General features: G+C 40.3%; 1 protein-coding gene across 4 annotated transcripts in view; it reads left to right on the top strand.

Annotated features, from left to right (window-relative positions):
- The window catches only part of Ppargc1a (PPARG coactivator 1 alpha), a 661,563-nt gene that overhangs the window by 627,339 nt on the left and 20,622 nt on the right, over positions 1-13,602 (top strand). For all 4 annotated transcript variants that reach the window (XM_021162167.3, XM_029477626.2, XM_029477627.2 and 1 more), the window contains 2 exons: positions 12,007-12,922; positions 13,434-13,538. In XM_021162167.3, the coding sequence (XP_021017826.1) occupies positions 12,007-12,922; positions 13,434-13,538 (1,021 nt within the window). The remainder of the gene's footprint in view (positions 1-12,006; positions 12,923-13,433; positions 13,539-13,602) is intronic.

The raw sequence follows: 13,602 nt of genomic DNA, 5'->3' as shown, positions 1-13,602 counted from the left end.
ATGGTTTTTTGAGGGATGATAATCTGAATGAAAACTTATTTTTCAGGATTTTTTGTGATATTGTGAGTGCTTTGCAATAATACACGCACACATTTGATAGTTTCTCTTCTAGAAACTTAAATTGGTGTCTTTTAACAGGAACAAATTTTCATATTCATATATATTCATGTATATAAAAATTTATCACCTTACCTAGTGCCAGTCACTGGGCCAACAGACAGTCGCAGGTTTGAGAAGACCCACAACCGTTCACCTTAGTAAAATTCCTGCTGAAAGGGATGCATTAATTGTAAGTGTGCAGAACTCATGGAGTTAGTCTCTGTTTCTGAAAGGGGTAATAGAACTTCCCTAGTTATGTACCAATGCCTGACTTTCCATTAGAGAAATATTTATTATGATTAAAAATAATGTCATCTAGTTAGAAATGTCACAGATATAAGCCAACTGAGAAATTCTTCATAGTTCTAAAATGAAAATCTCTATAGCTTTGTTTTCTACAGATATAAGCATGTGTTTGTGATCCTTATGTATGGCAGTGAATCCTTATATAATTTTAAAACCTAAGTTTTCACCTAAGATAATCTGGTTTTTGTAATGCCTCAAAGTCTATTATCAGTAATGTATAATATTCATTTGAGTAGGTAAATAGAAATTTTTGTTCAAATGTGTAATTTTATATATTTAGGTTGTTCTATAATATGACTATTTTGAAATAGCGGTGTGGGGAAATCTTTATTTTTAAATTTCATTTCTCAAAATAGATTTTTAATAGGAGTTAATGCCAAAAGTAAGCACTTAAATATCTTAGGAAATTCTGATACACGCATTGCTACATTGATTTGCAAAATGATATTTCTATTTATAGCCCCACTAGTGCCAAGGGAACATCCACGCATCATTACATCCAGGTCGATATTGAATGTCTTCATGCAAAGATGTCTTTCTAATTTATAAATATGAACACATCACACAACTTGTGTTCATTCTATTAAAGGTATTATAAAACACTTTTGTTTTCTTCTTTTATTTATTTTTGTGGATTTGTTTTAGATTTTATTTATTTTTGTATTTTTATTTGATGGATGTTTTGTTTACATGTATGCCTGTACACTATATTCAATGCAGTGCCTGTACAGGCCAGAGAGAGTATTGAATCCCTGGGACTGGAGTTAGAAGCAATTATGAACCACTATGTGGAGTGCTAGGAACAGAGCCTGAGTCCCCTGGAAGAGCACCCAGTGCCCTTAACCACTGAGTCATCTCTCTAATATCTATCTATTTGTTTATTTGTTTATTTATTTATTTATTTTGTGGTGTTTGCAAAGAAAGAAAGTCCTTGAACTTACTAGGCAAGCAGTGTACACAGCAGCTGCACTCCACAACCCTGGGGAATTTTTAGTTTTAAATAATTTACTTACAAGTTTGAGATTTTAGTACTCTACTGTATGGAAAGGCAGGTGGAAATTATTTTATGAAATCTAGACATGCTTAGCATTTTATATAATATATTTATTTCTGTCAGGGAATACCCTTTCATATTATTAATTAAAATCCTTCATACTTTGTCTCACTGAAAGAATATTTGGTACAGTGGAAACCAATTTACCAGGATTGTTTTTCTCTCTGATCATTGGCAATACGTGAAGTCTTGGCAAGAATACAATCAGTTTGAGGCACAGAAATAATCCCATGTCTAGTGCTCAGGACAGGGTTTGGCCATAGGAAGCATTAAGTAAGTGTTCTGAAGTTTGAGATATCTTCTAATAGCTGGTTGAGAAAAAGAATGTTCATTGGTAAGTGGCACAAAAGGAAAACAGCTGATCTATATAGGATATTTTGGCATCTTTAAGAAAGATGTGTCACAAGGGTGTTGTTAGTTTGCTAAGCAAGGTGTCAGCGACTATGTAGGGAAGGTGAGGTGAAGCAAGATTGTGTTACACAATAGAGAGAATTGGGATGAGGAGATGAGGAGATGCATGGAAGAGCTAAAAGGTGTGGAGTATAAAGTCTCATATTTAGTATAAAGGAGGAGACTTGGTAGGAGGAAGGATTATGTAGCAACATCCACTATTCGATGTATGGACAGAATTCTATTCAGTGAGAAATGCCCACTTAGTAATCTTCACTAGAATATACTGCTTAAAGGCATCAGGAACCACAGAGAAGGCAAGGAGTTATTAATGAACTCCTGTGAGGCCTCTTTCCAGTTTAAGGAAGTGTTTGCCTAGAAGATTTAGCTCTCTAAAGGCTGTTAAAGGTGGGAAGGGGTATCACAGAAGTGCCATTACTCTTGTGAACAGCATAGGTGATCCATGGAAAGGAGACTGGGCTTTGAGTAGGCTCAGTTGCCTTGGCCAATCTTAAGGAAGGGAAATATTTACACTGCAGTTTGGAACAGGGTGGAGAGAGAGAAGCAAGACGTCAGTCAAAGGCGTGGTCAGATGGCAATGCAAGTTTAGCATTGATGAAACCAATAAGAGACTAAAGAAGAAGCTCACACCTCTTCCTTCCTACCTCACGATTGCCAGGACCGTTTTGTGTCCTTGGTCATTCTTCAGTTTTCAGGTTACACTCCTAACTACACAATGAGATTACTTTTCTACTCCAAGGAACAAATTACAAGTAGAAATACAGTATTTATAGTATTTAACCATTTGTGTCCTACAAAAATAATGGCAACTGCATGCAATTCAACTTGAGTTTAAACACTTTATAAACAGCAGAAATATAAATAAAGGTACACTATTAGGATAAAAAAAAAGGCAGCATATCTTGGTGATGTTATATAAAACCTGGCTTTGATGTTAGACAAATTCAAGTTCAAGTCAGCGACTGAGTCTCTGTGAGTGTTAACTGAGACTGAGTATGACAGCCGGCATCTTGTATAAGCATTCGGTTCATGTTAGCCTCTAGAAAGGCCACCTCTCCTTGCTTCTCAAGTTTTCTTTTTTTTTTTAATTTTATTTTAAAATCAAATAACTCTTTTATTAATTATTACTATTTTTATTAGAAATTTTCTTTAATTTCAAATGTTATCCTCTTTCCTGATTTCCCCTCTGAAAATCCCCTCTCTCCTCCCGCCTTCCCCTGTTCAACAACCCACCCACTCCTGCTTCCTGGCCCTGGCATTCCCCTACACTGGGGTTGAGAGCCTTCGCAGGACCAAGGGCCTCTCCTCCCATTGATGACCAACTAGACAAATACAGATGTGGATGCTCACATCCATCCATTGAACTGAGCACAGGGTCCCCAGTGAAGGAGCTAGAGAAAGTACCCAAGTAGCTGAAGGGGTTTGCAGCCCCATAGAAGAAAAACAATATGTATTAACCAGTACCCCCCAGAGCTCCCAGAAACTAAATCACCAACCAACGAGTACACGAGGAGGGACCCATGGCTTCAGCTGCATATGTAGCTTCTCAAGTTTTCAAGTCTTGACAGTCTCTAGCATTGCTGATCTCTCTGCTGTGGCCACTTTGGTAACTTCACATGTGATATTTCTTGTTTTGCTCTGTGCTGCCAACTCAGCCACTCCTACTCTAGCAAACATTGGATAAATACTGCTTTTGGTACAGGTGTAGGATTTAGAAAATGGAGGCATAAACACCAGAACTAACTTTCAGATTCTGTCAACAGCTACTTCTGCTGCCACCAATCCTGGTGCTTCTTCACTGGCAGTTGAAGCATAGTATCTGTCTGACTCTCTGCCCATTCCATTATCTAGGAAACAGCTATATGTTGACAGCAGCTTCCTGATGAACCCTGAGTTCAAAGCAGCTCTGTCTGTGGACTTCTTTTCTGAATTTTAAAGGTAGTAGTTAGCTTCTGTTATGGTAAATAGTTTTCTTTCCCCTTGCCAAGTGCCATTGATTGGTATTGGCTGCCAGAAGCACTGTGTTGGGAAAGATTCTAAGGCCAAGTTTGTACTCAGTGGGAATGTCATGATCAATTAGTGATGTCTGCCACAGATGCAGCAGGGGGTGGATGGAGTAGAAACATCATCCATACAGTTGATTGGTTGATCTTTGATCTACATGCTTATTCTGTTTGGTTGAGACAGAGAAGGTAATGAAACTGCTGGGTGCACCCTCCTAGTGTCTTCTTTTACTTTACTCTAAAATTTTTTTTACTGAATTTCCCCAGACATTTAAGTGGAAATGTAAAGACTCAACAGAATTCTAAGACCTCCAGAATAATGTGGCTGCCCCATCTGTAGCATCTTTGGGAAGCAGGAGGGATGAGATAGGGAATTTGTTTTATTAGGTATTGCCAGCTGCTCTGACTTCCTTGTGATTGTCCTAAGCTAGCTAGTTGTGGCTGATAAGAAAAACTCTTCTCTTTTACAGGTGTAAAAACTAATTTGATTTTCAAAATAGCTGTTGTTAGTAGAGCAAGATGAGAGAAAGGAGAATGTTCTTGTGGCAGAAGGCATTTAAATCTATTGCATATGGAGATTTTTTTTTCAGACACTATCAACAGGATTTTATGTCTGAAATGGAAATGGAAAGGCAATGTCAGCCTAACAAGGTGATGGTTTGAAACTCAAGACATGAAGGAACTTTGTTAGGGACCAAAATAACTGGCCCCCAATTATATGTATATGCATACATATTTTGGTTATCACTATAAACATGGTGAAAGCAATAGAGCTGTTTTATAACTGATAAAAAGATGAATAGAACAAAATAACCAGCTGTCTTTTTACTCTTAGACCACTGGGTTCTGCCCATATTTTCTTCCATTCACATATATTTGGTTACCTTGTTTGAAATGGGGTAGACATGCGGTTAATTTGGTTTGTTATTATATTATTTGTTTGAGGATTTCATAAATAAGTGCAATGTATTTGCATCATTTCCACCCCAACTCCTCCCAAAACCACCCATCTCAAATTCATTTACTCTTTTTCTATAATTGTTTTTGTCATATATTACACACACACAAAGACACATACACACACAGGCACACACAGGCACACACACATTGAGAGTTGCCCTAATTTAGGGTTGACTACTTAGGGTTCAGGTCTCATCCCTGAAAAATGAAGAAGAAGAAGAAGAAGAAGAAGAAGAAGAAGAAGAAGAAGAAGGAGGAGGAGGAGGAGGAGGAGGAGGAGGAGGAGGAGGAGGAGGAGGAGGAGGAGAAGGAGAAGGAGAAGGAGAAGGAGAAGGAGAAGGAGAAGGAGAAGGAGAAGGAGAAGGAGAAGAAGAAGGAGAAGAAGAAGAAGAAATAGAAAACAACAACTGCACTGACTTTCCTCAGCAGCCACCCACTGCCTGCAGTTCCCCTTTTTATAGGTGGCACTGTGAAACTCCACTGTCTGTGATGCCTGATGAAATCTATTCAGGTCTTGTGCAGGCAGCCATATTGTTTGAGTTTATGGGTTCATCCATGCCATATCCAGAAATACTATCCTGGAAATTCATTCTGGTCTTCAGCTTTGTACAGTCTTTGTGCCCTTCCTCTGTGATGATCCCATATGCTACCACACACTTACATAAATTACTAATAACAAGAAGACAGCAACAATAGCAGTAAATGTAATTCTTTTAAAAAGGAAAGCACAAACTGACTTTGGAACGTTGTTTAATCCGTTCCTGTTTACGAAGAATCCATGGAAAGGAAACCCAGAAGTTCTGTTATAGATGTCCTATGTGAGGCTGGGCCCTCCATCTGCATTTTATGATGTCATTTATTTTTAATTCATTATTTTCCCTTAGTTGAAATAACTAATCATTCAAAGTGTGCTTTAGTGAACTTGTGATTAAAACAAGTACATATAAACCAATTTATTTCTAATTTCTTCTATTTTAAATTTCTCATTTAAGAGAAGAAACTTTATTTTTCTAAAAGCAACATTGGTTAGTCTCCATGCAGCTTGTACTTCCGGTAGCTATTTCTTCTCCATTTGATGTGCTTTGAGAAAAAGAGATAAACATGAACTTTAAACAGTAGCTAGTAGTTCTTTTCAGGAAAAGACAAAAATGGCTTTAGAAAATTGGGAAGTGAACCAGTGAGATTGTTCAATGGTTAATTCACTTGTTGCTAAGCTTGACAACCTGAATTTGTTTGCTCAAACCAGCTTCTGTGGCTTGTTCTCTGACCTGAATAATTTGAAACACACACACACACACATCTGTGCATTCACATATACATGTACTCATGCGCATACCCATGTGCTACCACACACTTACACAAATTAATAACAACATCATCAACAAGAATAATAGCAATAAATGTAATTTTTACAAAGGAAAGTACAAACTGACTTTGGAAGATTTTTTTTTTTTTGATCCATTCCTATTTAAGAAGAATTGATGGAAAGGAGACCCAGCAAATTTTCTTTGGAGCCCGGTGTAGTGTTTGGCGACTCTGCCTGTCAGGAATGCTATCCTTTATCTCTATTTTCAGCCTCATTCATCTCAGCCAGAAGTCTATAGTGCTCACACTTTCTTCTGTTTACTTTGCTGAAAATGATAGCATCCCATTGCCTATTTTGGCCAAACATAACAAAGGAACTTCCAACCTCACATCAGCTTTGGACTTTAGTAGTAGATAACTACAATTCCAGGTTCCCAGCACCAGATCTGTGGGACAGTAATTAAGGGACAATGAATAATAACTTCCACTTTGAATTTTACAAGTAAAAATTGTGGCAGTAGGGGCGTTTTGTAGGAAAGTCCTGAAGATCTTCTGTGAAGTCAGTTTCATTCCTAATGATTAGGCGTGATATGCAAAAGAATTCATGACATCAGGCAGGGAATTAATTCCTAGTCAGTGTGGATGGATGCCAGCTAGAGAGAACTAGAGTAACACATAGGAGGCCTTGCTGTGCCAAGGGTTAACACTTTAGTGAATGGATTTAGTGTTGCCTGAGTGAGTCTTGGGAATTGTGCAGAGGACATTCTAGGAACCAGGATCAGACAAACAATTTAGCACCTATTGTCACAGCAGCTACCGTCCCACAGTATTAGTCATCTCTGTGCTCTCTTGACATGCTCACCAAGTTCTGAAGCTCTGAGGTACAGGAGAAAATAAAGGTCTGCTTGGCTTTGCCCTGCCTTCACATCTTGGTCAACTTTTAAGCTCACTTAACCAACCCGTCGCTGTTTTCCCTTCATATCTTGAGTTGTCACACAGCCAGAGCAAAATCCTGCTAAATTAACTTGGAGGAAAACTTCAGCATTAGCAGGAGATTCTGAGATTGTACACTGTACATGCACACACACACACACACACACACACACACACACACAGAGAGAGAGAGAGAGAGAGAGAGAGAGAGAGAGAGAGAGAGAGAGAGAGAGAGAAAGGAAACAAAGTCCTGCAATAATATAGGTAGATACCAGTGCTCGAGAAACAGGTCCGAGGCTTCACCATTTTTTAGTCACTCAATGAAACACACAAACTCCAAGGAGAGCTACTCAAAGAAAACCACTTCGTGGCACATAATGAAAAACAAAACAAACCAAAACAAATCTAAACCAAACTTGTCTCTGACTTTTTTTTTCTTTAAATAAAAGGGCTGTTTAAAACAATGACTTGTGGAATGTGTGCCACTTCTCCCAGATCGGCTGTGCAGAAGTGTGAGGGAGTGTGAGTGACGGAGAGGCACTTGTTTATTATAGAGCACATTTCAATGCAGTAATCATAAATATTGCTAAGGTTGTGCTCTGTTGAAATATGACCTACATACTCTTGATTGTTTGTGTTACGTGATTTGTCTGACACCCATTACATTCTGGGTAATAGCAGCCATTTGTTGCTCCGCGCAGCAGGCTCTTTTGACAAAAGAAAATAGGCAGCAATAAAAAAGCTATAGTCTGAATTACATTCTGCACGGAGCTGTACTGCTGAGAGTTTGTGCAAGTGTCTTAACAATGCTCTGAACTGCCTCTTGTCAGCCTTCAGCCTGTAATGGCCATCTGTCCTCACATAAATCTGTCAAAACCTGCTAAGTTCAAGAGAGAGCATGGAATATACCTTGTACTGTCAACACTAAAATGTACACATTCCCCAGAAAAATCAACACGCAGGAAAGGAGCCAGAGGTTATGGGAGGCATTAACACTGTTGATTTAGGCTTGTGGCATGAAATTGAGAGTCCAGCTATTAGTGGAAAGATGAGAAAGGAATTGAGCATTAAGGAATTGAATGTTGACCTCCCCCGAACCACAGGGGAAGAAACTGTGGGCAGAGCAAGTCAGGTTAGAGAAATATAGCTGATTCAAGGGCCAAGAGGGGTAACCTGTCCCGTCAGCAATGCTTAAAAGTTTGACACAACACTAAAAGAAATAACAAAAAAAAAACCCTAATGTTCTTTGTGCTTTTGTTTTGCTTTAGTTTGCCCTAGGTCTTGTCTCTATCTAGAAATAGATTTTCAATTAAGTACCGAGTGATACGAAGTCTGTCATCCATGAGTTTTCTCAATCTCATGTAGAGATAGTCTCTGATTATGGGGGTTTAGGTAAAGAATATAAAGAAAATAGCAAATTACCTAAGAAATTTCCCCTACTCTCCCATGCACCAACAGTGAACTGTTACACTCGAATGAGCAAGTGGAATTTGAGTTAGCAGATGATGTGACCAAAATCCCACAACCTCGGGTTCCACCCACAGCACTCATTTGGTTTTCCCCAGATCATTTCCCTCCATTTTAAGCATATCTTCCACAAAAAAGAAAACATAATTATTTCAAAATTGGAAAAAAATGGCCTCTTTATTAAAAGGACCTGTGATGTCCCTGGGGGTAGAGTCTTTAAAGTACCAGCAACCCGTGTAGCATCCAGTACATAGTAAGTGCCCTATGGATGTCTATTCAGTGGCAAGAGGTTCTCTTCTGGGAAGACCATTAAAAAAAAAACTTAGTCATTAACAGAAATGAAGTACAATCACAGGACCAGGACAGCCAAGAACAACTGGAAAACCATTTATTTAAACAATAATTAGCTTAGATACTGGGACAAGGGTTTCAGATGTTCAAGAGTAAAAGAATTTCTATATTTAAAATCCCTAGATAGACAAGGTATTTTTAGAGCTCGTCTCTCTTTTATAGTGGCCTAATTTGGCATTTCTGAAGTTCAGGGTTTCTTTTTATACATCTGGACTGTCAGTCAAAACACAGATATTTGGAGTAAAGGCCACGCACGTGCCATCCAGATGTTCAAAGACCTTGGTTCTCAGTCTGTGGTCTGGGAGCCATCTCATTAAAAATGTGTAACCAGCCTCCTAAGTGACTCTTAGGCCACTCACACCTGAGACTAACTACTCAGAGAGAAACTGAAAGAAAAATGAAAATGAGCAAGATAACCTGTAAGACAATTAAGTCCACATGGCATCCTACAAAGTACTCACGACCCCCATGGAGAAAAGTGGCATGCTTCTTGTTAAAAACAAAAACCAAACCAAAACAAAAAAAAAAGCAAAAGGCAAAGAGATTCAGAGACATGCAGTGCACTGGATGTGCGTCACCCCAACACCAGTCAGTAGAAAAGTAAACCTTACCCTAAACTGAATGAACATAAAGAGAATTTATGCAGGGGGATGCTGGGTGCGGAACGGCATTCACTCACTCCGAGGTCAAGGGTCACTTTTTGCTCTGTCTCTCTCTGTCTCTGTCTCTGTCTCTCTCTCTTTCTCTCTCTCTCTCTTTGATTCTTTTCTTGGTTTTGTTTTTGTTTGTTTGGGTAGCACTTATAGGCACTTATTCCACTTATACCTCATTAGTGTGTATATGTATGTGTGTATGTGTATGGTGTAGTATGTACGGGTGGAGTAGGTAGCTGTTGGTGTTGGCATGTGCATGTGTGATACACATTGATGTAGGTGCATGTGGAAGCCAGGGTTTTAGAATCAGATGGCTTTACTCTGTCACTCTTCATCTTTATTTATTGACTGATTTTGAGACAGAGTCACTCACTGAACCTGATCTCATGGATTTGGTGAGGTTTTCCAGACAAGGAGCTTCTGAAACTCATTTGACTCTGACACCCATCGCTTAGGCTACATTCTGTCACACCAGACTTTTAACATGGCTGCTGAGTATTTAAGCCCAGGAGAGGGGGAGAGCCCTTAGGTTTTCAATGGGAACTATACAGCTGAGTCCCTCATCATCGGTTTATGAGCCTCTTTGGCTCCAATGGCGAGGGTTCAAGAACCCAATATCATCATTTTTGAGCATGAATACTTTAAAAATGTATTACCTTGTTTACCAAAGATAGCCTGTGGTAGAAATCTCAAAGGAGGAACAGAGCAATGCAGAGTATAAGCAAAAGGAATAGGGACTTCCTAAGCTTGAGAACAAGTCATGCTCATCTCTAATGGAGAAGGGTACAAAACGAACATTCACCTCCACAGCATAGAAGTTTCATGCTGGGAAAAATTTCCTACTTCTCCGCTGAAGCAAAGAGTGGGCACATGAACAAAGCCAGCCCCTGTGCAACTCAGGTGCGCCCGAAGGAAGAACACCCATACCTGTATTGTCTTTCTGAATGTTCTCTGTCTTTCTCCACTGAGATAATTAGCCCGACAAGCTAAAACTTGCCAAAGATTGTCTCAAAATCTTTTAAAGGAGAAAATATTAATTTCTTCCGCATCTTTATCATCAAGTAGGAGAACAAGACAAAATTTATATTTTATAACAAAATTTCACATGGCTCTCTTTGATCTACTTGGTTCTTGACATATTTATATGTATTTATATATATATTTTTCCCAGCCAGGTAGGAATGTTTTTCCCCCTTGAAATGCACAGTTGCCTTGAGACTCACCCCAGGCTTATTAACTGGTTTGGAGCCTTTTTTTTTTCTGAATAGCATCCACCCATCCTCTTAAGTATAAAATCTATTATAAACTAAAATGTTTCCTTATAAGAATAAAGCCATTTAAACTGTAGCCTGCCCTCCTTCAAAGTCCCTTGGACAGTGGAGCTTCACAGTGATTCTTCCTGGGCAGGACAGGATGAATAGAGTTTATTCATGGCGAGTCTTAGAGGTAACTGCTATGTCTCAGAATATCTTACCCTTTTGAATTTTCTGTAGTAAGGCAGGCAGGCAGGCAAGGCACCAACCCACAGGCACCCTGGTCTTCCTTTAGTTGCTCCTTATGTAATTAGCTGCTGAATCTTGGATTCGTTTCAGTCCTTCTATCTCATCACCCTCAGTGACAATGTGCTCTAAATAAAATGGTCCCCCTGGCACGGTGATATTTAGAGCCACTTTGCACTCAGCTTTCCGTCGCAGAACCATATTTTAGACAGAATGTATTAGTTATGCTTACAAGAATGTATTATACCTACATTAGCCATGGTTTACTAAGTTAATGAACTGTGGAGACAAAGACTCACTGCCTTCAAGTTGTGGAGGGGCTTCAGTTCCCTATGTTCAGTGGGGCCATCCGATATTGCTGAAATTATTTCAAAGATGTCTGTGTGTATAATTCCCACCATGAATAAAATTTGCTGTCATTATTATTATTATTTAAATTATTTTCAATATTGCCCCATGGGTACATTCTTAATTGTTCAAAGAGCCTTGAACCACTTTTATTTTATTTTATTTTTTTCCTTTAGCATTCTTTGCAGACAAATGCCACCAAGGCTGTTTCATGATTCTCATGTCCCAACACATCGATTCCCTTTAAATGACCTCAGCAACACCCTTAAAAACGCCAGTGTTGGTGACGGCTGCTTCTGAGGCAGCAACACAGTCCCGTTTTCTAGGCAGCAGGATTTTGTTAGCATAGATGTTTGATCTACAAAATATCACAGCCTTCGCAGCCGCCAGCCACTGTTCATCCATCTTTGATGGGTGACAGAGGCCTAGGAGAAGAGTTCACTTTTCAGGCCCTGTCATGGATTCAGTTTCCTTCTTCACTCGGTTTTAACTATGGTCTGAAATCTAAGAAAAGTTAGGAAATATGTTCGTCCTTGAAGAACATTATCTCCATCTCTGTTCTCTCTCTTTTTTCTTTTTCCTCTCCTACATTTCTTTTTGTTTCTCTTTTGTCATAGGCCTAACTCCTCCCACGACTCCTCCTCATAAAGCCAACCAAGATAACCCTTTCAAGGCTTCGCCGAAGCTGAAGCCCTCTTGCAAGACCGTGGTGCCACCGCCAACCAAGAGGGCCCGGTACAGTGAGTGTTCTAGTACCCAAGGCAGCCACTCCACCAAGAAAGGGCCCGAGCAATCTGAGTTGTATGCACAACTCAGCAAGTCCTCAGGGCTCAGCCGAGGACACGAGGAAAGGAAGACTAAACGGCCCAGTCTCCGGCTGTTTGGTGACCATGACTACTGTCAGTCACTCAATTCCAAAACGGATATACTCATTAACATATCACAGGAGCTCCAAGACTCTAGACAACTAGACTTCAAAGATGCCTCCTGTGACTGGCAGGGGCACATCTGTTCTTCCACAGATTCAGGCCAGTGCTACCTGAGAGAGACTTTGGAGGCCAGCAAGCAGGTCTCTCCTTGCAGCACCAGAAAACAGCTCCAAGACCAGGAAATCCGAGCGGAGCTGAACAAGCACTTCGGTCATCCCTGTCAAGCTGTGTTTGACGACAAATCAGACAAGACCAGTGAACTAAGGGATGGCGACTTCAGTAATGAACAATTCTCCAAACTACCTGTGTTTATAAATTCAGGACTAGCCATGGATGGCCTATTTGATGACAGTGAAGATGAAAGTGATAAACTGAGCTACCCTTGGGATGGCACGCAGCCCTATTCATTGTTCGATGTGTCGCCTTCTTGCTCTTCCTTTAACTCTCCGTGTCGAGATTCAGTGTCACCACCGAAATCCTTATTTTCTCAAAGACCCCAAAGGATGCGCTCTCGTTCAAGATCCTTTTCTCGACACAGGTCGTGTTCCCGATCACCATATTCCAGGTCAAGATCAAGGTCCCCAGGCAGTAGATCCTCTTCAAGGTAAGGCTGTCAAACCCCCTCCCAGTGCTAAAGTCTTTCCCCGGAAGTAATAGGAAATTTCCAGCCTCAGGATTGCTCTTCTGGAGCCACTCGAGTAACAAACCGAGGGTTGTGCATCCCCTTCTCCTCCATCTTCTCTCACACACCTTGCTCTGAGGACTCTACCTTGGCCAGTCAGAACATAAGAGAGCCATATGTAAGAAACTTGCTTATGTAAGTTTTTGCCACTACCTGAAAAACAGCCCTATCCCCAGAGAGTTGAGACCCATGAATGGCAGCATACCATTCCCGTGAGCCAGGGTAATATCTGCACCATGAGATGTACCATGTACTTGAGACATGGAGAAGGAGTTTATCACTTCTAGGTCTCCAGGCTGACTAGCTGGCCGCAGCTTTCCTCGGAAGATCTTGCTAGGAGAGAAAAGGCAATCCAATGATATTCAGTGGGCTCTGTAAACTTGAGCTAAGAGGCAGTTGCAAATGTCCTCCTTGCTTTTCTCCTCTCTCCCAGATCCTGTTACTACTATGAATCAAGCCACTACAGACACCGCACACACCGCAATTCTCCCTTGTATGTGAGATCACGTTCAAGGTCACCCTACAGCCGTAGGCCCAGGTAATGAGACCTGCCCCTTTCCTTCTGCTCCCCATCCTCCACTCCCCCCCCCCTTTAGAAGACA

Source organism: Mus caroli, unplaced genomic scaffold, assembly GCF_978045245.1.
Source record: "Mus caroli unplaced genomic scaffold, Mus_caroli_1 scaffold_4, whole genome shotgun sequence".
NCBI lineage: Eukaryota > Metazoa > Chordata > Mammalia > Rodentia > Muridae > Mus > Mus caroli.
This window is presented reverse-complemented; position numbering and strand designations above follow the sequence as displayed.